The 22,511-nt window shown below is 35.6% G+C and overlaps 1 protein-coding gene across 10 annotated transcripts in view; it reads left to right on the forward strand.

Moving 5' to 3' along the window:
- The window catches only part of KLHL5 (kelch like family member 5), a 62,455-nt gene that overhangs the window by 14,941 nt on the left and 25,003 nt on the right, over window positions 1–22,511 (forward strand). For 2 of the 10 annotated variants that reach the window (XM_072862352.1, XM_072862357.1), the window contains exons 3-4: window positions 11,629–11,723; window positions 15,583–15,768. In XM_072862352.1, the coding sequence (XP_072718453.1) occupies window positions 15,626–15,768 (143 nt within the window). In that variant the 5' untranslated portion in view covers window positions 11,629–11,723; window positions 15,583–15,625. Of the gene's footprint in view, window positions 1–4,487; window positions 4,880–6,133; window positions 6,190–11,628; window positions 11,724–15,582; window positions 15,769–22,511 lie in introns of those variants that run through there. The other 8 variants (XM_072862351.1, XM_072862356.1, XM_072862355.1 and 5 more) reach the window with 6 other exon arrangements.

The following is a 22,511-nucleotide window of genomic DNA, read 5'->3' on the forward strand; positions in this document are numbered from 1 at the left end:
GCAGAATTGCAGTTTGGGGTTTCTGTATAGCAGTTTTCTTTGAACAGTTACTTTAATGCCTCAAATTAATATTTTAAAGTTTACAAATCCCTTTTTAAAAAGTGTTAAATTTTGAATGCCTTTTAAGGCTGTGAGTATACATTTGATTAATTGATGAACATCTTACGGTCAGTGAACCTTTCTTATGCTTTAGAATACGTATCTAGGATCATTAAACATTGGCAATAATATATTACTTTATCACATCTTAATGAGTCTAGTTATGTCCAAAATATATCTTTTAATATTTAACGCTTTTGTTAAGCAGTATTTTTCCAAGAGAGAAACAACTCTTGCAGTCAAAACAAAGACTTTATCTAATTATTTTGACATTTTCATTCTTAATTGGCACTTAAAAGGATTATTAATATCTTCTAGGGACTAGCTGAGCCTTTATGCCCCTAGATCTTAAATTTAAAAATTAATAATTTTAAATCCATTTGACAGACTAAATACCTTGAAAATATCATATCTGAGTTGCCCTGAAGTTGAGTGGTGATAGTTTTTTGAAGCCAAAACATAGCAGTGAGAGGAAAGATGTTACTATGAAAAGTGATGTTGAGATTCAAAGCTTAGAAGTGCCTCAAAGAAGTATTCCATGAACATATTTGTTTATTTGAAAATTTAACTGACTTCCTAGTGAAAAAGCAAAAGTCATAATGAATAAAAGCGCTTAGACCTGATTATTTAAATAATAATTTTTCTGTATTTCCCAGTTATATACTTAATATTTAGAGTGTATCTTCCCTCAAAATATGCAGTAGAAGTATCTTAGGAGTAAAAATGTTTTCTAAATTTTAAGTAGTTATGCTTGCTTGCAATCGTCCTTTAACACTTGTATGAGTAAACATACTGTATTTAATATCAAAGAATGTCAGTGTAGTAAAGTTTTTGGCTAGTAGAAGAAAAAAAGTTGTATCTCTATGGAGATAAACTGTTCTGAAGATCTTGAAAAGAGCAATTTATAAAGCTGTCATGCTATGTTCTTGGCGTTACCTGTTTGCACAATTGCAGATTTAACATACAGTATGCATTAAAATGTTTTCTGTTTGTTCACAAGGGAGAATCTGTGAAACTGTCCCCCACTGCTAACTGCAGGAATTTAGTACTTTGTGGAGCTGCTCATATGAGAGAAGTCATGTACTTAAATGCTCAGGTGCTCCACTTTTAGGAATATCAATCTGATCAGTCAAAATCAGTTCTCAAAATTGTCTTCACAGTCAGCTTACACAAACTCATTAATGTGAACAGAATTATGTTCCCAAAGAGGACAGTGTACCTGTATTTAAAATGTTGTTATGATTCACCACAAAACAGAAAATGGTTATTCCATTGCAACAATGACAAAGCTCAGAAAACATGGGTGTAAGCACTCTTGTTTTTTCATTAAATGAAAACTTTTGCCTTCGTAAATGAAAAAAAATTTCAGAATCCTTGCAAAGTCTGTGTATACTGTGTTTGACTAAGATGGTACTGTTCAGCTTACCTTTTTAGCAGGTTTCTCGGTAATGTGTTAGTGCATTAGAAAGACATATGATGGGAGGCCATAGACTAGCGGTGTGCATTTGGATTTGTGAGCACCTATCACTAGATGAGATGTCAAAGATGAGGTTTGGGTGGTCCTAGTAAGTGGAAGTCCTAACAGTTCATTATTTAAGATTTCCTCAAAAGTCTGCTAGCTTTTATCAGGTCCCCTCCTGGGAGTTACCACATTATTCATAGTAATAAAGATTGTCCAGCACAAGAAGAGTCCCTCAATTATTTCTGAGCAATGTTATCAATTTAAACTGAAGAATTAAGTGGCACTTGTCTCATCTTGTCATTTGTAATACAAACTCGTATCTAATTTATATGAAACAGAGAAACATTTTAGATATTTATGCAGTCTGTCTTCGAACTGTAATTTGGAAAGTTTGTATAATCTAGAAAAATGAAAGAAAATAGAAAACAGTTTTATGTTTTGGTCTCTTAAAACTACAGCACATCTTGTTTTCTAATCTCTGTTTGAACCCATAGCTTCACAGCTGAAGAAAAGCAGTAATTAGGCTGTATTTCCCAGTAAGTCATAAGAAAGTGCTGAAGAAGCAGTAGAATCGGCAAATCTGCCATTGTCTTAGTAGACTTGTACTGGGACAGTTTGAATTTTAAATGAGTCTGTTATACAAGAAAGAGAATCCAGGTCAGTCCTTATGTATAATGGATTTGCCATACCAGCAGAAATAAAGGTATTTAAAGCTTACTTTTCATAGTTAAATGAGTAATTAAAATAATGCTGCTATGATGAATGTTAACAAATACACCACTCGCTTGTCCTGCTTCTCCACCCATGATGAACACCTGACACCAACACAAAATATAAGGAGAGGATAAATAAAAAGATGCCATTTTGTAATTACTTCTTAAGCTGTACTGTAGTTTCACCCAACTTGCAGTTACACAAATGATGGTGTTTGAACACTGCAGTTAAGCTTTTAACAATTAGCTGTATGTGTACAAGATGAGTAGGGTCTGTATGTCATTTTGGTTAAACATCTGTACAATTTTTATGCTGATATATTAAATCATTATCCTTCTTAAATATTTTGCTGTTTGTCTGTGTTTAAATGAAATCCCCAGCAAAGATGGCAACAACTTTGTGTATTTACCTACTTAATCACCTCACCTTCCAAGTATCTTCCAGCTGGTTTTTGGACATGCTGCAAAGGCCTTGGTATATAGCTTCTGGTAGGCCAGGATGCTGGCAAGGTACACATTCTGAAATGCAGCATCTCTTTGTAGAGAACAGCTGGAATGCTGTTTCTATAGAAATGAGCTTTGCTAGCATTTCTGAGAAGCACTTTTATAAATAACTGTGTTCTGAGCAATGATGGGTGAGCTTTCCAGGGTAAAACTAGCACTTTCAGCATTGTGGTTCCCAAGAAAATAGCACGATTTACTCCAGGCATTGAGTATGAAATGGAGCGTTTGTTTTTTGGGTGGTGAAATTGGGCACTGTTTAACTTTTCGTATGGACTCTGCATATAACCTGTTTTAAAGAACACTGCAGGTATTGTGATTACAAGATCACATCTTTTGTAGCTCATAATATTCATCTGAGGGACAGTGACTTTCACTTTTGATGAAAACTGTAGGTAGAAAAGAAGCATTTCTTATAAATTTGTTGCATATGTATCTTGGAGAGTTGAACAGACTAACTGAACTGTGAAGATTGAAAACTAGATCTGTTTATCAAAGACTGATAAAATCCAGTGCCTCTCTGTTGTTCTAAAATTGTTATTACTATTTGCATGTGATTGGAAGGGGTCTCAGCATTTTATACCTAATTGGCTCCATATGTCATAGAGGAAATAGGCTGGTTTTCATAGGAGACGTAAATTGGTCATTGTGTGTTTTGTCCTTTTGGCTTTCTCTTCCTCATTCAAGTAAAAACTTTTGTTGGATATTTTAATACATTACGTAAATTACCTATCTAGAGGGAATTCTGTCTCAAAAGTATGCATCTCTTTTTCACTGTTCCATCACAGTACTTTTATCCTGATCTGGAACAGCTGATTGTCTATGATCAGAAAGAAGCCTTTTGAGCTGTCATCTTTTGTTGTCTATTTTGAGGGGGTGTGTCTGGTGTCTTGGATAGTGACCAGTTAGCTCTTTCTTGCTTTTGCTTTTAGTGATGTGTAAGTGAATGGAAACCATTAGCTCATTTCAGATAGAAATTTTCAGTTACTGCAGACCTAGATTTGAATCAAAGCACATCAAGATGAAAGACTCTATAACCCAGTACTAGTCCCTTGAGCCTTCCAGGCTGTTCTTGTCCTTTTTAAGTTAGTGCATGTCCTGTAATGGGAAAAAAATGTTTACAGTTCAGTTTCTCCCCAGCATAATCAGTTATCTTTGGATTGGTTTTAAGTCTTTTCTGTAAATTTATTCTGTAGCAGTGCAGGAAGAATTTAATTTGCTTTTTGTTTTTGTTTTTTTTCCCCCCCCTCTGTAGTAGCAAGAGTTAACAGAATAAGAAGTAGAGATTCTAAGATGCAGTACAGGAATTACATTCTCTGTCATTTGTGGTTTAAGAAAAGGGGGTGGTATTCAGCTCTTGAAAGGGCTTTAATGAATACTGTTTGGTGTTTTTGAAAGCTAATGGTCAGAGGAGAGCAACAGAAACAGCCTTGGAGCTTTTAGGGTAAACTGATTAGCATTTTTCCTGATTGAGGTGATTGTTTTATCCTCCTCTTTTTATCTCAGGATTTTTCACCGTCTATTGCCTTTTGTTTATATTCAAATGACATACCATTAAAGAAGCCTTTTTTATATGAATGCAATGCTTTCTCTCCTCCTTCTGTAGAAAATCTGCTTGCCACAGACAGGCAGAGCATGTGTTTCTCTTGTCTTGGTTGGGTGCACAAATCTTTTATGTGTGCTGCTTCTTACCCTGTTGCCTAGACGATCACTGGCTTTCACTAAGGATGTCTGGTTCTCGTAAAGAGTTTGACGTGAAGCAGATTTTAAAAATCAGATGGAGGTGGTTTGGTCATCAGGCATCAGCCCCTAACTCCGCGATTGAAAACCACCAGGGAGGCTTCTGGAATAGAGGACAAAATGTAACAACTGGTGGCACAAAGTTTTTAGATTCGGGTAACCTACCTTTAGCATCAGTTGGTTACAGAAGGTCCAGCCAACAGGATTTCCAGAATTCACCTGCTTGGCCAATGGCATCCACCTCAGAAATCCCTACATTTGAATTCTCAGCAGAAGACTGTGGAGGTGCACGTTGGCTTGACAGACAAGAAACAGATGATAGAGCAAGTGAAGAAGAAAATGAATCGGACAGCAGTTCATGCAGGTTAATTATTACTTTCCTATTGTGAGAAATGTGTTTTCATTTCATGTTTACAGATAGCGTGCATATCTAGGCTAGCCTTTATTCTAGATTAAAATGCTTCAGAAACCTAGCAGCTGCTGTGCATCAGAAACAGAAAATGATTTATAATCAGGGTTCTGTGTGTTTACTAGGACCTTTTTAAAAGTCAGCTTTAGTCAATGTGAATAAATAAAGTGCAAATGTGGATGCACTCACTTGTGTTTTAAATAGTATACCAAGTACATGCTGCTAAGAACAAGGTATTGTCCATTACATGGTAATGTTACAGGATGCTTTCTAAATTATTTTGAAGTGACACTGATTGTTTAGTTATGCTGAGGATTAGTCCCATGCCTGTTAGGAGAAAACTATGAAAATGTAAGCTTCTTGTGACTCTTATCTGATGTTTCCACATGTTTCTATAAATGAGGGAGATGAAACTGTAAAAAATACTTAGACTATGAAACAGATTTTTTTTTTCTTGTGCATGTGCAACTTGAAGGAAAAAAAATAATCATCTGTTGAAAGCCAACCAATTTGTGCTTTAAAGTGATTGCAGTTATCTGCCCAGGTGTCTTAAACTGTGTATCTAGCTTAAAAAGAAAAAATGGTTTTATTGTATCTATAAAGATGTTTTGGTGTTCTTCTCTTACATATCTTTACTAAAGACGAAACTGTAAAATTTGTTCTTAAATGACAGGTGTTTACCAGTTGTTGTAAAGTAGGCAAGTTAAGTATCAGTTTAATTCTTTTATTTCCTTTTACTGCTTAAGTCAGCCGTTCTTTACTAAAAGTATTTTTCCTGTTTTATAGTGCACGTAGTGCATAATAGTTAGCTTACCATTTCAAGTAAATTTTATCATGTTTGCTTTCTCGCTTTTAAGATAACTTTATGATGATAAGGCATTTCAGAAAGTATGGCTATTTGAAAGGGTACGCTATTTAATAAAGACTATTAAAGACAGGTCAATCTAGTTATAGCAGGTTTAGTGTTTTGCATTCCCTAGGAGAAGAATCCATTTAGTGCAAGGGCAAGGTAGTCTATAATATAAACACTGACTATATATGGTTTATATAACCTTTAAAGATTCAAGGAAAGGAGGGAGGGTAAAAACGCTCAGGAGTCAACACAGTCTATTTGCTTTTATCACTGAATGGCAAAAGTACTGGAATTACAGGGAAAGGAAATCCTGCATACTGATGCTTTGAAACAGCAGTCTTACTGTGCTGCAACAACTATATAGCTATAAATAACATATCTCTGAAGAGGTCCTATTTTAACTGATTTTCAGGTATGAATTTTTAAATACCTGTGTCACTGGATAATATATATGATATAGGTGTAACATCACCTTCCATTTCAGCAACATCTACTCGTGATGTGAAATTTTTATGTACAGTATTACCCCAAATAGGATATTCTCACCATAGCAAGGCAATCTGTGTAGAAAAAACATGTAATTTTAAGAGATAAATGTGTAGATTGAAATTACTACATATTTGTCCTTAATTGTAGGAGAAGAACTTACATATGAAAAAACTAATTTGTTACTTTGTAGAATTGGAGAACTGCAGATACCTATTTAGGGGGTGTGAGAAGTCTATATAGCATTGGGGGTTTTTTGGGTGGGTGTGTTGTGTTTTTTGGGTTTTTTGCAGGTGGAGTTGTATACTACAGGCAATGCACGTAGGATTTGAACTTAGTAAATTTGAAGTATCTTTTTAATTATGTGCTTAATCATCTGTATCATCTAGAGTTATTTGTAATTCCTTTATTGTCTTGTAATTCTTGCTAGTGTTTTACTTTCATGCTTTAAAATAAATATTTTAGATAAATTTTGAGTTCAGCATTGGTACAATTTAATATGTAACTAATGGTAATGTAAGAACTTGCTTTGTATTGTTATCTGTATCTCTAGTCTCATGGGGAGACTGTACTTAAACCATGTTTTGTTCACTCGCTTTAAGAATGTATGTAGTCTGCCCAACAGCTTATAAGTCTGCCTAACAGCTGGAATTTTTCTGATGTTAAGAACTTAATTAAATGGTCTTTTTTTATTAGTCTAAAATATAGCTTCTTATCTATTGACTTGAGGAAAAAAAAAAACCAACACTTTCATCTATGTAGTTTTCAAAGGGTGCTTTTCCCCTATGAAAAACCTCAATTAAAAACAAATTGCGTGTATGAAAAAATCCTTTTTTTTAAACTTTTGTAGAAGCTATGGAGTTACCTTACTTCTTTACTCCTCTAACTTATTGCCCAGTTACAAGCCCTAAAAGCATGAAGTGACAGAAGCAGCTCTACTGCTTTGTGTTTATTAATCATCCTTCCTCTTTGCCATGTCATATAGCACAGGTAGAATAGCATTTAAATCAGGTCTTTGTCATTATGAAAGCTTTAGATCATTACGTGATTCATGTAGAGGAGAGCCACTGTAGAATTCGTTTGTTATTAGTATAGAGCTTGATGGCATACGGAATAAGCAAATTCCAAGTTTAATACCAGATCTTTGACAAAGGCTGCATCTGAGATGCAAACAGATCATCCGGATTCAGGGATCAGAGCTAGTCTGCTATAATGCTGTTCACATACTCCTATGTGTTGTTTGTAACCAGCTTTAGCTTGAATGATTGTTTACTGGGCCAGTCAGACTTGAATTCTTTTGCTGGTTTTCGTCTCCTAGATTTCTTCTATTGCTGCTGTTTGTTAACTCTCCTACATTCCTGAGGTGATGGTCATCATTTTGGATTTGTACACTTTTTAAAATTTTCCAACAGCTGTGCAGACTCTTGTATAGCAAATTTAAGCCTATTAGCAATAGATTTCTTTTTCTTAACTTTCTGTGGGTGCCTTAGCAGCAGTCTACAGACCTTGAAGGCACAGTGGATATCAAGCTAAAAATACCTAGAGCATACCTAGTATGCAGGGTATCGTATCTGGTTCATTTCACCCAGGCATACATTAAAATATTGGAATTAGTTTACTGTAGATTGAAGTATGGAAATGTATTAAAATATAATATAAAATGTGTATTTATATTTGAACATTAAATACAAGCAATATTTCAGAATTCATTAGTTGTCCTAACCTCAAACAGTTTAGTAAGATGTCTGTAATTGATTTTAAGACAAGGCCTGAATGTACCGGATGGTAGCTACTCTGCAGTATTGCTCTGTATGAACAGTCTTGGAGTTAGGATGTTGTAACTTCCAATCTAAGTCTTCCCCCCCCGCCCCCCCCGTTTTCAGTCTACAGAAACCTTTGATAAGTCTTTTCTTTCAGCTCAGTCTTACTGACCTTTGAGGCTGTAAGTTCGTTAGGACCCCCAGTTGTGCTGTGTATTTCTGTGTATCTCCTGTCACAAAATAATGCAAACTGTCAAGTAAGGACAGTGGATACATTCCCTAATTGTGGCATGATAGTAGTATGATACTTGAACTTAACTGAAAAACTATAAAAAGAGCATTTTTTGCTAGATATATGCATGAATTAGACAAAAATAAGAAACTTTGTTATTGAAAGACAAGTTGTTTTACAGGGGAGAATCTCTAGCCTTCTCATTTCTTTTTTTCCATGCTACTGCTAAAATTATTTCATTTTCCTCTGTGCTTTTTACATCTTCACTTGGTTTATGTCTATGCACATTTGAAAAGGGTTAGTGCAGCACAGTTATATAGCATATATGAGGCAGATTTAATCTAGTAAGCTTGAACAGTAGATGTTGTAATGAAGATAAGGTAACAAGGCTTCAGCACTGACTTTGCAAAGCCACAGGGAATTCCAGCTATTTATTTGGATGAAATGGTCTTCCATCCAAGATGATCATAATCACTGATCATCACATGATCAAAAATGTCACATGCTTTGACTACATTAAAGCTCTGTCAGGTATGGTTTTGTACTACTGCACTTCTCGATCACACTGCAATGTAGAGGTATCATGAGGTAGTCTAAGTAGTTGTTTTCCAGACAGAATGCATGTTACTGGTGACATTTGTGTGGGTATGAGAATTCATTGCACCAAATCCAAGGCATCTCTTAGAAGTAAGACAGGAAATGTCAGTGCTATAATCAAAGGTCTAGCTGCAATGAAACATGCTTACATTATTTCTTAGCAGAATTAGAAACAACTGAAGATGCGCTAGTATTGGCTTAGCAGGCTGTGTATACGTGTCTTTGTTGGGCTAGCATAGGTAACACTGGAGTCTGTGTGCCAGCTTCTCATGTCCGTTGTTACTCATGCTAGTTAGATTAAGGTTAATGCAGATATATTTGTGTTTGCTTGAACCTGTGCCTTTTGATTGCAAGACTGTAGTTCTGGCTATTGCTATAATTCTTTTATCTAGCATAGGGTAAATCACTAGCCCTCAAGTTCACATGCATGTGTAGCCTTACTGTGCTCTTCAGTCTCTTCACTTCACTTTTGTCCTCTTTCCATTGTCTTTTCTTATCTTGAATTATGATACACTATGGATTTTTAGCAGTCTTTGTTGTTACCATCTATGGCTTCCTCCTTTTATTTATGCTCTTCCCAGCTTTTGGAAGAGTGTCCTGATTTTTACCATTGCTTGCTTTTTCCAAGAATCCTTTCAGCATCCTTCTTTTCAACAAACTCCATTCTCTGCAGCTGAGGTTCTTGTCTTACTAACTTTGAAGAAGGAAATATTTTACTCCTTACAAAGTATAATATAAAATCATGGAAGCTGGCATAAAAGCTGGCATATTATTATTTCAGTAAGTTGTGTTCTGGTCTCTGTGTGCAATAAAATGTCAGGTAGCTTGAAGACAGCAGTGTAAACAACCAAATTGTTGAAAAAATATTTTTAAAACTATTTCGAAACATTGTAAAAACTGCAATGCAGGAAGCCATCTTAATGCAGCAAGAAAGTTGCGAAATTAAGATGTGTTTAAAAATGCAAAAGCTGTATCTTAATATGTATCCTAATTTGTCCAAGGGGAGACATACTCCATCATCTCTAATGTGTATGATCTAAACAATTGACTACCCTAGCCTAAAGATGACTTGAAATTGCAACAGATCTTCTAATTATATTATTACCAAAAAAAATACCTTGGGATCATGGGTTTGTTACGCAGTATAGCAAATGCGGTGTCCTGTCTCAAAGTAGACAATTAACTTACCTTTTGGCTGCATAGGATTTTTTTTTTTTTTTAGTTAGGAAGTCCAGCTACTGGAGATTTGTCTGTTCTACTAAGAGAATAAATCCCTTCGCTGGTTTTGAACAGTAGTGAAACTTACTGGTGAAACTTATTGGTGATTTGCTAGAGTAAATTCCATACGCTTCATTTATGATTGCGGAGTTCCGCTTTGATCAGTCAAACACTGGCTTTTGATTTAATTGACGTTATTCTTGGGTTTGCATTACAAGAATGTAAACAGGAGCATGTAATTTATAGTCAGAGGTACTATGCATTATTTTTCTTCCTTTTATTGTCTTCTCTAAACACAAGGCCGTCACACCCATTTTCCTGCACATACTTAATGATTTTCATCACTTATCTCTAAACCTCTTTTATTATTTTGAACCTTTTGAGGTGTGAATAAAACTAGGATTTTTACTATTTTTCTTCTTTGAAATGTCAGGATACTTACTTTTTTTAAATATCTGTATACATTGAGATGTCTATATTGGTTTGTTGATTTTCTGTTTATTTACATGTCACTTATAAAGTTAATATTCTTTATGCATGAATTCAGATTTAAGATGTTGATGTCAGTTACTTCATTTTCTGGGAAACAAAGTGGTGTTCACTGGAAACATAGTAGTGAGGAGAAAAAAAAGGTATTTTTTCCCATCTCTACAGTTTTGCCAGTGTTTACTAGTACTAATGCTTTCATCTACACCCAGTTTGTGTTAGAGAAACATATGTAAAACAGAAGCCAATTCTATGCACAGGTTATTCTTGCTCCAGTTCCCATTTTGCACCATTTTCAGTGTATCTATGAAAGCCTTTTGGGTCAGTGTATAGTGCCACCTGCAAATTTTAGTAGTGTGGATAGAGCATTTGCTTTTCGTTTGGTTTCCTAAAGGGAACAAGTTTATGCAGTTGTGTTCTGCATCACCTCTGCCATTTCCCTGGTAGCTTTAAAACACATGGGCCGTTTTTATCTTAATGTGAGGGTAGGCAGAAGTCTCAAAGATAACGTCACTCCTCACAAATGGCAGCTAGTTAGTGGAGGGAAACCCAGCTTATTGCCTTCGCTGAAAAAGGGTAGAATTCATCTGCTGCAAAGCTGGCTGCGCAGCACAGCTTCCTGTTAGTCACATTATTTGCTGTCTCTTGCCTAGGGAGGCAATGCCTTAACGAATTGAGGGGAAAGGAGAAGAGCTAGACTTGTGGTGGTAGATGGAGTGGGAAAAGGAGACAAGGCATAGAAATCTTTTGAAAAACAGACTTCATTTGTTGATTCTGTGAACCAGCTGGTTGAGTCGACATAGTAGCAGTATATTTGGGGTATTTTCTCCATCAAGATTTTGCAGACAGAAATGCTGTTGTAATGCTGCCTGACTCCTTTGTCCAGTCAAGGCTCTGGAAACAAGCTGCACTTCAACATGTTGCTTCTGTCAAAAGAAATGTGACTTTTTAATGCAAGGAAATAAGCTGTTACTTGCTGCAAAAGGTTAGAAGAGACAAGGTGGTACTTATATATAAGGTCAGCATCTGTACTACATACCCTTGATCTAACCATGTCACTCTTATCTTGCAGTAAAACTACATTTTTGCAGGTTCATAGGATTTCATATTATCTCGTGGAGAAGTTGGCCTTTTTTAGAAGTACAGATGAGGTTACAGCTAAATTAGGTGAGCTGATCGTGAACAGTTTTAAATATGAGTGAATTTACACATAATTTTCAGAGATAATTTTTTCCGACAGAACTTTATACAATTTTTCAGAAAAAATATTTTAAAAATAATTTCAAATTTTGGATTTTGTTCCTCTGTCTCTGTTCCAAAATGAATAGTTTGAAATGTGTATTTTATTTTATTCTTGGTCATAATGAAGTCTTCATTGCTGCTTTTTTATTTCAAAGACAAGCATGCAGACATTTAACCTAAAAGATGCCTTCCTAAGAATAATTTAAAATGCATACAATAAAATACTTGAAAAAAGTTTTGCAACCTTTGTTATAGCCAAGGTTAATACTCATTGAAATTCGTAGGTTGTTAACTAATATGTGTGATTGCTATAAAATAACCATTGTAACTCCTCCTTTAAAATTAATCTCAATGCTTTAAAATAATTAAAATACAAATCCTGTTAATAGGAACTGATTGTGCTTCTCCCCCATAAAATTTGAAAAACACCAATGCCCCTCTTTTGAGAGAGTTTAGTAAAAGTTGGAGGAAAGAAGGCTTGTGTATGTTATGGTTTGGTCTGTTTTTATATTGAAAACTGTGCTGTGGCTTTGTTTAAGCTACAACAATGAAGCCTGAAACAACAGCAGAAGGAGAGCTGTGAATTCAGCTCTCCGGTTGTCATCACCATATATGCTTTTACTTTTGAAACTCGTTTATCCCACTTTACTAGCCCAGTTAATTGCAAAGCAATGAAGCAATTAACTGTTATATTGGGCAGAGCTCCTTATTCCAAACATCCTACTTCAATAAATAAAATCCTTTAAAAATGAATTGTTTTATACCATGGCTTATACATAATTTTGATTTCAAAAGGCATACTCATATAAATTCTTTATTAGACAGAGAAGTTGAAGAAAGCTGGCATCTTTAGTATATGAATGTTTGTCACCAGGATAGTAAAATGTGCAACTAGCATGGGAAAGACCTTGTCCTTAGAGTAACTTATATTTTTACAATCATCCTGAAAATGTACGATACTTAATAAAAATTGGTCAGTGCTAGATAGGATTTTTTTGACATAAATAGGGAAAGAAAAGAAAGACCAAGAAAAGTGTGATTGAAGTTTAAGAATACAAAAAGGAAACCCTACGGACTAATGTTCTACGACTCTTAATAATATTTCTACTTGATGTGTTACAAATACTATCTTAAATCTTAATCTTAAAGGAACATGCAGAAAGGGTTCTTTGGTACACTTATCTCATGCACTGACAGCCTCAGTTGTTAATGTAATTTTCTTAGTAGTATGTGTGAGGTGTGCAGAAGTAGCAATACCTCTAGCCTATGGGAGGCAAAATTCATACTATACCTAAAGATAAATTTGAGTCGAGAGCCACATCCAAAAGGAGCAGAGCTGCTTTGATACTCTGAGCTGCAGGACCTTGCAGCTGGGTGTTTGCTTTGAGCATGGGATTCACAGGTCAGCGTAAGATACCCAGGTTTCCTCTCTTTACGTGGAAGGGATGTAGGCCAAGAATTTTGGAAGGCACTTCAGTACTACTGCTGGGAGAGAGAAGAGCAGGTCCTTCCATTCCTCTGTTCTTCCCTTGCTTGTGTATTCTCCCAAGCTGTCATGTCTGTGGCAAACTGAACTGGGAAACAGATTCGTAAAACAGTTTGGGGAAGGAGGGAGATTTGAATTTTTCATAACCAGTCATTGGGTAATAGGCATAAATAGCCCTTGAAGCTATATCTTTCCTTTTTTGCAAGTACCTCAACTGTTAGACTGCCTCTTTCATGTTCTCTTCATGGGCCACTGAAGCTTAATCTTTCTTTCCTTCTCCTTTTCCTCCCTTATAGAAAATGGTTTATAAGTTACTGGCTAGAGGACAGGTGTAGGGTTGAACTTCTTCAGGTGAGGGGAAGAACTAAGCTTGGCTCTGTGTCCTGAATAAGTGCTTTATCATGGGTAGTGGAAAACAGACACCACTGCAATTATTTTTCTTTATTGAACAAGACTGCTGACTGCCACAGAGTTCTGTGCAGAATGTACACGTGTGCAGTCTTGGGGCTGGCAATAGCTCTAGTGAGGATGTGGTCCAGCAAAGTGCTGGCTTAGAAAGTTTTTTCCTTCTCCATACTAGTTTGTTGGTTCTTCAGTTCTATCTGCATAACTCTTTGTGAGGTTGTAATGTAAATCAAATCCCTGATATCATGGGTTTTTTTATCATTATTAATGGGGTCAATTTGAGGAATCTGGGTTAAAATATGGTTCAACCAAAAAAAACCCCAACCTGGATCAATACAGTTGAGGATGTGATAAATTGTGATAGGGAACAAGAATTTCCTAAGCATTTTCTTGTTGACCAGCACCCTGTTCTTTCCACTTCTGTTTCTTTTGCAGGATTGCTGATTTAAGAGTTGCTTTCCCTGAGTACTTCTTGCTCATTCACTGTGAGAATGCCACCTAGTTTTGCCAATGTAATGTTTTTTATGGTTACATGGTTATATTTTTCACATATATGAGTTCCTTGATTCAGTTTCCAAAATGGCCACAAAGAATACTTCTTCCAGCTTGTCAGAGGGCCAGTGGTGGAGCAGAACAAGTGACTGACTGGGGGTGAGAAGCTGACACAGCTTAAATAAATGGCTAACCACAGCTTCAGAGAGCACATGTAAGATAAAGTCCTCCAAGGGAAGTAGGTAGGCAGGTATCTCATTTCTGATCCATTACTAGATTTAGGTTTGAATTAAGTGCCAAATTGCTTGGTCTTTTTAGCTATCTGGGCACATGCGGGGAAAAAAAAAATACCCCCACAAAAAAAAAAAAACCAAAAAACACCTTTACAGAACATCTTCTGCTGAAAATTTAGACTTTGATTTTGAGGAGCTCTGTCTTGACATGAATATGGTAGGCTAAGGACTGAGCTAAGTCTCTTGGTGGATTTAGCCCTGAGCATGCTGCCTGAGTTCATGCCATCTTTGTGAAAGCAGGGGTCTGGATGCAGATCTTGTGAATCCATGTCCTTCCAAATGTTATGGTAGGTCCAGAGTATTTTATAAGTTGCCTGCATTGTGGAAAAGTAAGTAGTAGTCAGTTAAAGAACTGTGAGCAAAAAAAGGTGCTTCCCTCAGTGTACAAAATTAGAATTAATCTCCTTTATATGTGCTAGGCCCGTGCATTTCTTTTACATTTTCTCCGTTCCTCTTTTCTCCCAAGCTGCTGTGTGTATGGACAGGAATAACTTTTCTCCCCATCCACCCTTGCTTTTCCCCTGTGTTGGCTTCTACTGTGCTAGATCTCATTTCAGACACACAAGGCTTCATGGAGTAGGAGTGGTAGTATATTGATGTGTTTCGTGATGGTTTTTTTTCCCCTGCATGCGCACACTCTTTCACTAGCTCCATATATGCTGAGTTTTGTTCTAGCCACCTTAGGCTAAGTGTGAAGCAAGACTTTAACATAGGTGTGAAGTAGGACTTTAAAATATGTGGCAGGGAGAGGTTTGACTCCTTGTTGCATCTTTCCATTGCTTTTTCAGTTCGCAGAGTCTTGGTTGATGGCTGTTCTTCCTAACCATCTGACAATGCTATAGATAAGATTACTGGACTTATCTTTGTGTGTCTGTTAGTTGAAGAGTACAACATTAAATGATTGTACCTTTTTCACAAGGGTTTAGATTAGGTTTGGAGGAAGAGAGAAAGTATGAATATGAAGAGAAATAAAATTGCAGGAAATAGGTATTAAAACATATCATGTATGTCATTTTTAAAGTCACATGTGATTTTTATTTTATCATCTGTAGATAGAATTGCTGCACCTTAATATTGTGTGAACTAAGATTTCTGTTATTGTCTTCAGCAGAACCTCCAACAGCAGTCATACTTTATCATCTTGTCAAACTATGGAGCCGTGTAGCTCAGATGAATTTTTTCAGGCTCTCAACCACGCTGAACAAACTTTTAAAAAGATGGAGAATTATCTCAGGCACAAACAGCTATGTGATGTGGTGTTAGTTGCTGGTGATCGCAGAATTCCAGCTCACAGGTAAGTTCATTATAATTTGAAGTAACTTCATATTTGTTTACAAATGCACCTTCAAAGTGTGTCCTGTGTTTTGTTTAAAAAGGGTCAGAACATCCTAAACAATTTAGAATACTTTAAACATGCTTATGTTTTTTAACAGTTATTTGGAAACTAAAAGTTAACTTTTGTCTGTTGTATGCAATACAGCATCAAAAATAATTGTGATGGTTTCATGCTCTACTTCTTGTCTTCAAGTGTATAGTAAGATATTTGCATAACAAAATAAAAACCCCAGAAGTCCCAAATACACCCTCAGAGTATTAGTAGTAGTACTAGTGGTTTCTGTACCATAGAATGACTTAATTTTTTCATAAATTTCATTTTTTCTTTGTATTAACAGTTAAGTTGTTGGAGTCATAATTGGCAATAAGGACAGTCTTCTGTCTACATAAAGTTTTTTTTCTCCCATAGTAAGAAGAGTCCTTTGATAGTAGACTACTGAACACTGACAGAAAGTATTAGAGGGCTAAATTAGATGAAACTTTACCCTATCTGTCATCTGTGTAATTAACAGATCATATAGCATGCCACTTAAAATCTAGGAAAATACCAAAGATTGTGAAACAGAAGTATGAATAACTGAAGCACGTTACAGTATTTAATGCACAGTATTAATAGTTCGAATAGGAACCTAGGTATAATTAAGCTATGGTTTCGTAAGATTAGGTCTACAACAGAAATAGCAGCCTAAAGCATTCCTATTTTCCATTGCTCATTCCTGCCCCCACAGTGAAACTACAGTTTAATACTATAATAGTAATAAAGAGATTGGAAGAGGTTGCTGGTTTGGGTTTGGTATTTTTCTTAAAAAGCCAGATCTCTGCTTTTGTTCAGGTATCATCCACACTGTTGTGCTGACACAACTGAGGGAATGATAGCATGGGGATGGGAGCTGACTTAAGGAGCCGGGAGGCAGTTACACCATAACTTGCTGTTGCTCTCAGAGGCTTCCTTGTATGAAACTTAATTTTTAAACAGTCAAGATTATCCCTGATTTTTCCAAGTTGATTTAAGCAAATCTTACTGCTGTTACTGCTAAAATGGGTGGTTCTGCTCTCCACCCAACCCATGACCCAAATTCCTTTGTAAACACTTATAGCCACATAGCTGTGGATGATGATGAATCCTTTTTGGAGAGACAATAGGGTTGAGCAAGATGATTTGACTTTCCCTGTGGCTACAGAATTGCTTAAGATTGGTCTTCAGTTTGGTCAAATTAGTTGCAAAACTGCATTGTCCTTGTGGAAAGAGTGAATCAGATTAAAACAGGGCATGCACACACCCCTAGTGGATTTGCACCCGCTGAAGTAAGTTAGAAGTCAAAGAGCTTTGGAGTGCTGTAAACAGGAAAAATAGTGATTATAATAAGGAAATAATTTTACTTCCTTATGTGGCCAAGGTAGCACCTTTGCAGTATACAGTTCTGGAGTATGGTTTATGTAATAGTTAAAAAGTGTAGAAAGGGTGCAGAGGACAGCTGTGAATATCTTGTAAGGACTGGAAGATTTTTTTTGCAACAAGATAAACAGAAAGACAACATGATAACAAGTTCTTTAATGTGGTTCATACCTGTTTCTCATTTATTTAGAGAACTGACTTTGCTCCTCCAGTTTCTGCTACTGTATCTATTTCTGTAGTGCATTAGGCATATGCTACCACCTGTTAATTGCTATGATCTTCTTAGGAAGAGAAACACCTTGCTGTAGTTGGTATATTGTGTTTTAAATATTCATGAAAGTTAAGGCCAAAGAAGCACACCTTGTGCTTGTAGCAGGAGGTGGGAGGCTTATGATTGTCCTTAGTTCACTTTATAATTTTGGAGCAACTTAGAAAGAAGCTTTGACTTTTGTGTAGTAAGTTTTTTCTCCTTACTGTTTTGTTTTCAGAGAAACATAACAATAACTACAGTCTTCATCTCAGTATGTCCAAAGTGCCTCACTGAAAATTGAACTTTTACATAGTGGGAAAGATGAAGATGGAAATCTTAGATTTGGTTCAGAATTTTATAGAAATTCAGTAAGAAGACTGGCTTTATGCACTTGTAGTAGCCTGTGTTATAAGAAGAAAAATCTGTAGGATTTTTTACTGCCTGCATCCAAGTTCTGACTTTAGTATTGACTGCAGGCTGGAGAAGTCAGCGTGTTTTGGAACACTAGTGATTATTTTATCCTAAGACTTAATAAGCAACAAAAGATGTATTAAATAGATATTAGCTTAATGTCTTGTGTAAGAAAATAGAAAGTTCACTTACACTGGACAGCTCCCCCCCCCTTTTTTTTTCTTAAGAAAGATAAAAGGGTTTTTCTTAATATGTGGTCACATAGAATTGGTAAGAAAGAACATTTTTCATTATTATTAATCACACTCATATATAGAGAGGAGTTTTCAGATTTTCTGTTTTGAACCTGATATTTTTAATAGTTCTTTATTTTTTTCTTAATTCTCCATTTCTACTTTTGATGATACTTGAATGTTCTGAGGTATACGATGTATTTTTAGAGAAAAGAGCAGTGAGTTTGGTATCTGAAATAGTATTAAGCAGAGGTAATACATTATTGTAAAATTCTGAAGGGTTTTGGTTTGTATCTATTCAAAGAATTCAGGATATGAGTCTACTACAAATAAGAGTATCACATGTAGTCATGATTTTTCTGAATATGGCATTCTCTATTATTCTGAGACTGTTTATCTTCTCATTCTGTGCTGAAATTATAGCTAAGAACTTATTTAGGAGATCAAGAAGCAAGTAGGCAAGGGGACAGTTCTCCACAAGGAAAAAATGCATTATATTCCCACTCCCTTAGCCTGCAGTTCCATAAAGAAATTTTGCCAGACTTTTAATTAAATTAAATTTAATTAATTTAATTAAGCTTTTCATATCAGGTGCTTTTTCTGTGTCCACTGCAATTTCAGATATCTAAGACATTTATTACATTCAGCTAACTGCTATATCCATAATAAAAGTTTGGTTTGTTTTTTAATAACCTGCTGATCATAACATTCACACAAGAAAAGGGAGGTATGTGTAAATTCCGGGCCAGAGGGGATTTAAAGCCTGCTCTGCATCCTTTAACCAGCAACCTGAAAATCTGTGCAGAGCCATTTTCTTTCTTCTTGTTGACACTGAAAGATGGAAATACAAAAGACATGGGACTGAAGGAAAGAAGGCAAATGGAAGCTTATGTACTCTAGGGGTTAGGACACTTGTTTGGAAGAGCACAAATCCTGGTTTGCAGACGTTTTTTGTCTTGAGGCTTATTTATCTTTGTACTTCTTTTCCACATGGCTTAATAATACTTCCTTTCTTTCACAGTCTGTATTGCCTTAGTTTGTAAATTCTTCACTGCAGCCTTTTTTTTTAGCTACATGTTTATAAAAATTTAACACAAAGTGTCTTTCTAAAAAGTCAAAGTATATAAAAAAGCAGTTCTGTGATAGCTTTATGTTAGAAAAGTACTATTGCTACTAACAGTGTGGTTGTTTTGAAAAATTTTACTGAAGGGTTTATTGTAATCATCGTTTCAGTGTCAGAAGCAGCAAACATTTTGAAAGGTTTGATTTCCCTGGAAGAGATCTATAATTAGAAATCACTTTAACATAAACATACTGTATCTATTTTCAGGTATTGCTTGCTTTTAAACATACTTAATTTAAATAAATACAGATATATTAGCAGTGTGGGATAGTACCACTTTCATATACTTTTTATTACTGACATGCTTGTTATCAAGAATAGTAACTAGCTGAAGCCACCAGTGTATGAGGTGCTTCATACTAGGATGCATGAAATATTCAGTATCGCCTTACAACTTTAGTGAATGCTATTAGTGAGTTCCCTAGGATTATTTTCATCTGTTACACAGCCGCAAACAAGCAGTTGCCTAGGAAGTGTCCCTTTTATCTTTAAGATGTTAAAAACCTTGACTTCATTCTTTCAGGTGAATCAGGTTGGGAGATACTAAATCTGTAAATTGCCAGGTTTGACAGCTATAATCATTTTACGTAATAATTGCTTTGAAGACCTAAAAAACTGTCTAGATGATGCAGCTGGTGGCAGTTCCAACAAGAAGTACAATTTAATTCAGGCATCCCACCGTGCTTACGCATATTTTACTGGCGCTTAGTAGAAAACTCTTCAAAATAAGTTAAGCCGTTGTGGTGGATCTTCCTATTTTTGGATCAGTACAAACCACAGGAATTAAAGACATCAGTAGCTTTGGAACCTCCTGTAAGAGCAGGGAGACATACTGAAACACCCAGATTTTGTCAGTATTTAGCCCATAGCTGTTGAGTGTTTTTCCAGAGAGATTAATTGTTCAGACATCTTACGATCTCCCAGATGAAAAATTCTGGTATTCATGTGTTCCTTTTTCTCTACATTTTTCCTGTGCACTGAAAAAGAGCAGCATATATAATAGTATATAATAGCATATGCTACTGCATATAATTCAGTAGCCCAATTCTTGTAATCTTATCTATGCAGAATTGAGTATTTGGCAGTAGCTGCTAATTAGGTAAGAAGGAGAGTAAAGGTAAATATGTTCAACATCCACAGTCAAACAATACAGTGCCAACTGTATTAAGGCTTTTTCTTGGTGATTGTTTTGTTTGGGTTTTTTTTGTACTGTTAAGAGGCCTCTCTAGTGTCAATATATATTGATTTTGTAGGCATTTTAGTTGGGCCAATTATGAAAGAAATATTACTCTTAGGGGAAAAAGACTACAAACTCAGAATACAAAAAACATAGCTTTCTTCAGTTTCTAAACTGAGGAAAGGCAGTATTTTGTAGCATCAGTAGTTCCAAGTGCACTCTTAGTATGGATGAATATGTTAATTTTAATGATTAATAAGTAACACAAAGAGATTCTCTTTATGTTAAATACTAACAGAGCCATGATGGCTCTATTTAACAAGGAGATTGTGAATATAAGTGTAGTTTTTATAGTCATTGCACAGATTTTCTTTTGAAAAATCATACTTGTCACTTAGCTCTTTTAGAGCTTTTGTAGCAAAAAGGTCAAATATGGATGGGTAAAGTCCTTCGTGGATTCTTCAGTTATATGAAGGTATTAGCTGCTTCACGTTGTATAATCTGTATGTAGGAATGCAGTTTAATTTCAGACAACCCAAAAAAAGGTTGAAAGAAAAATCAGTTACTAGCTAGGAGATTAAAAGATCAATGAACAAGTAGGTTTCAAATGGCATGAGTAAAGTAGTAATTGATTTTTATTGACTAGTGGGAAAAACATAGGACAAGAAGAGGCCAGTTGGCTGAAAGTCTGCCTTTGTTTTCTTTTATGCTAGCTCAGTGCCACCTTGATGAATTGTCACTGTATCTTTTAATCCCCTTTCTTTCTTTGAAAGAACTTTTTTTCTGAATTAGTTGAATTAATAGAAAAGCATGGATACCTGTTCTAAGGCTTTTAATTGTGAACATGCTTCTTGGCTAAAATTATTACAAAATTGTTATCAGTATAATTTATGCTTTGGCATATTACTTGTATTAATCTACTCCTGGGCTGCACATCTTGTTTCAGCATATGCAAGTCACTCTCTGGAAAGCATTTAACAGTGTGAAGCATGTATACCTTCTCATGAATCCAAACACAAGTTTGCAAAAATAGCAAATGGATTGCATTTTAAATTTCTAATAATTTCTTTTGGAGGACTTCAAGACTGGAAATAACAGGGAGAAATTTGCTGATATCAAACAGCTGGTAGAAGGTGTTTGTCTGGAGCCTCGGGTTATTATTTGGCACTTCTTCAACAGTTATTGTTAAGATATGTACAGTCCAGCCATTTTCTAAATAATGCTGCAGCTAACTAAACCAGTTGCACTGTTGGGGGAAGAAAAAAAGAAAAAAAAAAAGACAAACCCAAAACTGTGTTAAGATTAGGTTTTAGGTTCTGTTTCCCATCGCAGAGACCTTTCTTTTTCAAGCTCTATTCAAGTCAGTATTGCCAGAGGTGACTATTTTAAGTTATTTATTTTGCCTTTTTTTTCTTTTGAATTCTGAATTGGACCTGCAGAGATACTTGGGTTATTCAGATCTGTCCATCTACACACTTTCCCATCCATTGAGAACCCCTATTTTGTACATACAAATCTGATCTTGTCATCTCATTCTAGCATCAAAAGCAGTTGCAGAAACTCTGCCTTGATGCTTAGATGAATGTACTCCAATTTCACTAAACTTCTACAGATCTCTAGGAGGCAGTATTTTCATTCAACTGCAGGTGTCATTAAACCTGAGGTTAAAATGCCTAGAAGTGATGCCTGGGCGCTACCTTGGCACAATGTTCTAATTTTTCTCAGCAAGTCAGCCACAGAAAAATTCTTGTGTTTCAAGAACACTATATTCTTTAAAAGAACAGAACTTTATTTCTCATTACAAAACTTCACTTCAGTCATACAAGATGTTAAAATAAAATTAATCTTTTCCCCATACACTCTTAACCCAATTCTGTTGCCTCAGCAACTATAAAAAAAGGATTACCCTACTGTAGGTCTGACCAATGGTCAATGGTCAGAAAATCAGCAAGAAAAAAGTAGTTGAAATTAATTAACAATTCATTACTTTGCAGTTAATTAACTAAGAGACAGTTCTTTGTAGTTCATTACTTTGTGTACGTACCTGCAACTTACTTCTAAGTACATACCTTACTCCTAAGCATTGGTGCTCACCTTTTCAATTAATTTTAC

Source organism: Ciconia boyciana, chromosome 5, assembly GCF_034638445.1.
Source record: "Ciconia boyciana chromosome 5, ASM3463844v1, whole genome shotgun sequence".
Classification (NCBI taxonomy): Eukaryota; Metazoa; Chordata; class Aves; order Ciconiiformes; family Ciconiidae; genus Ciconia; species Ciconia boyciana.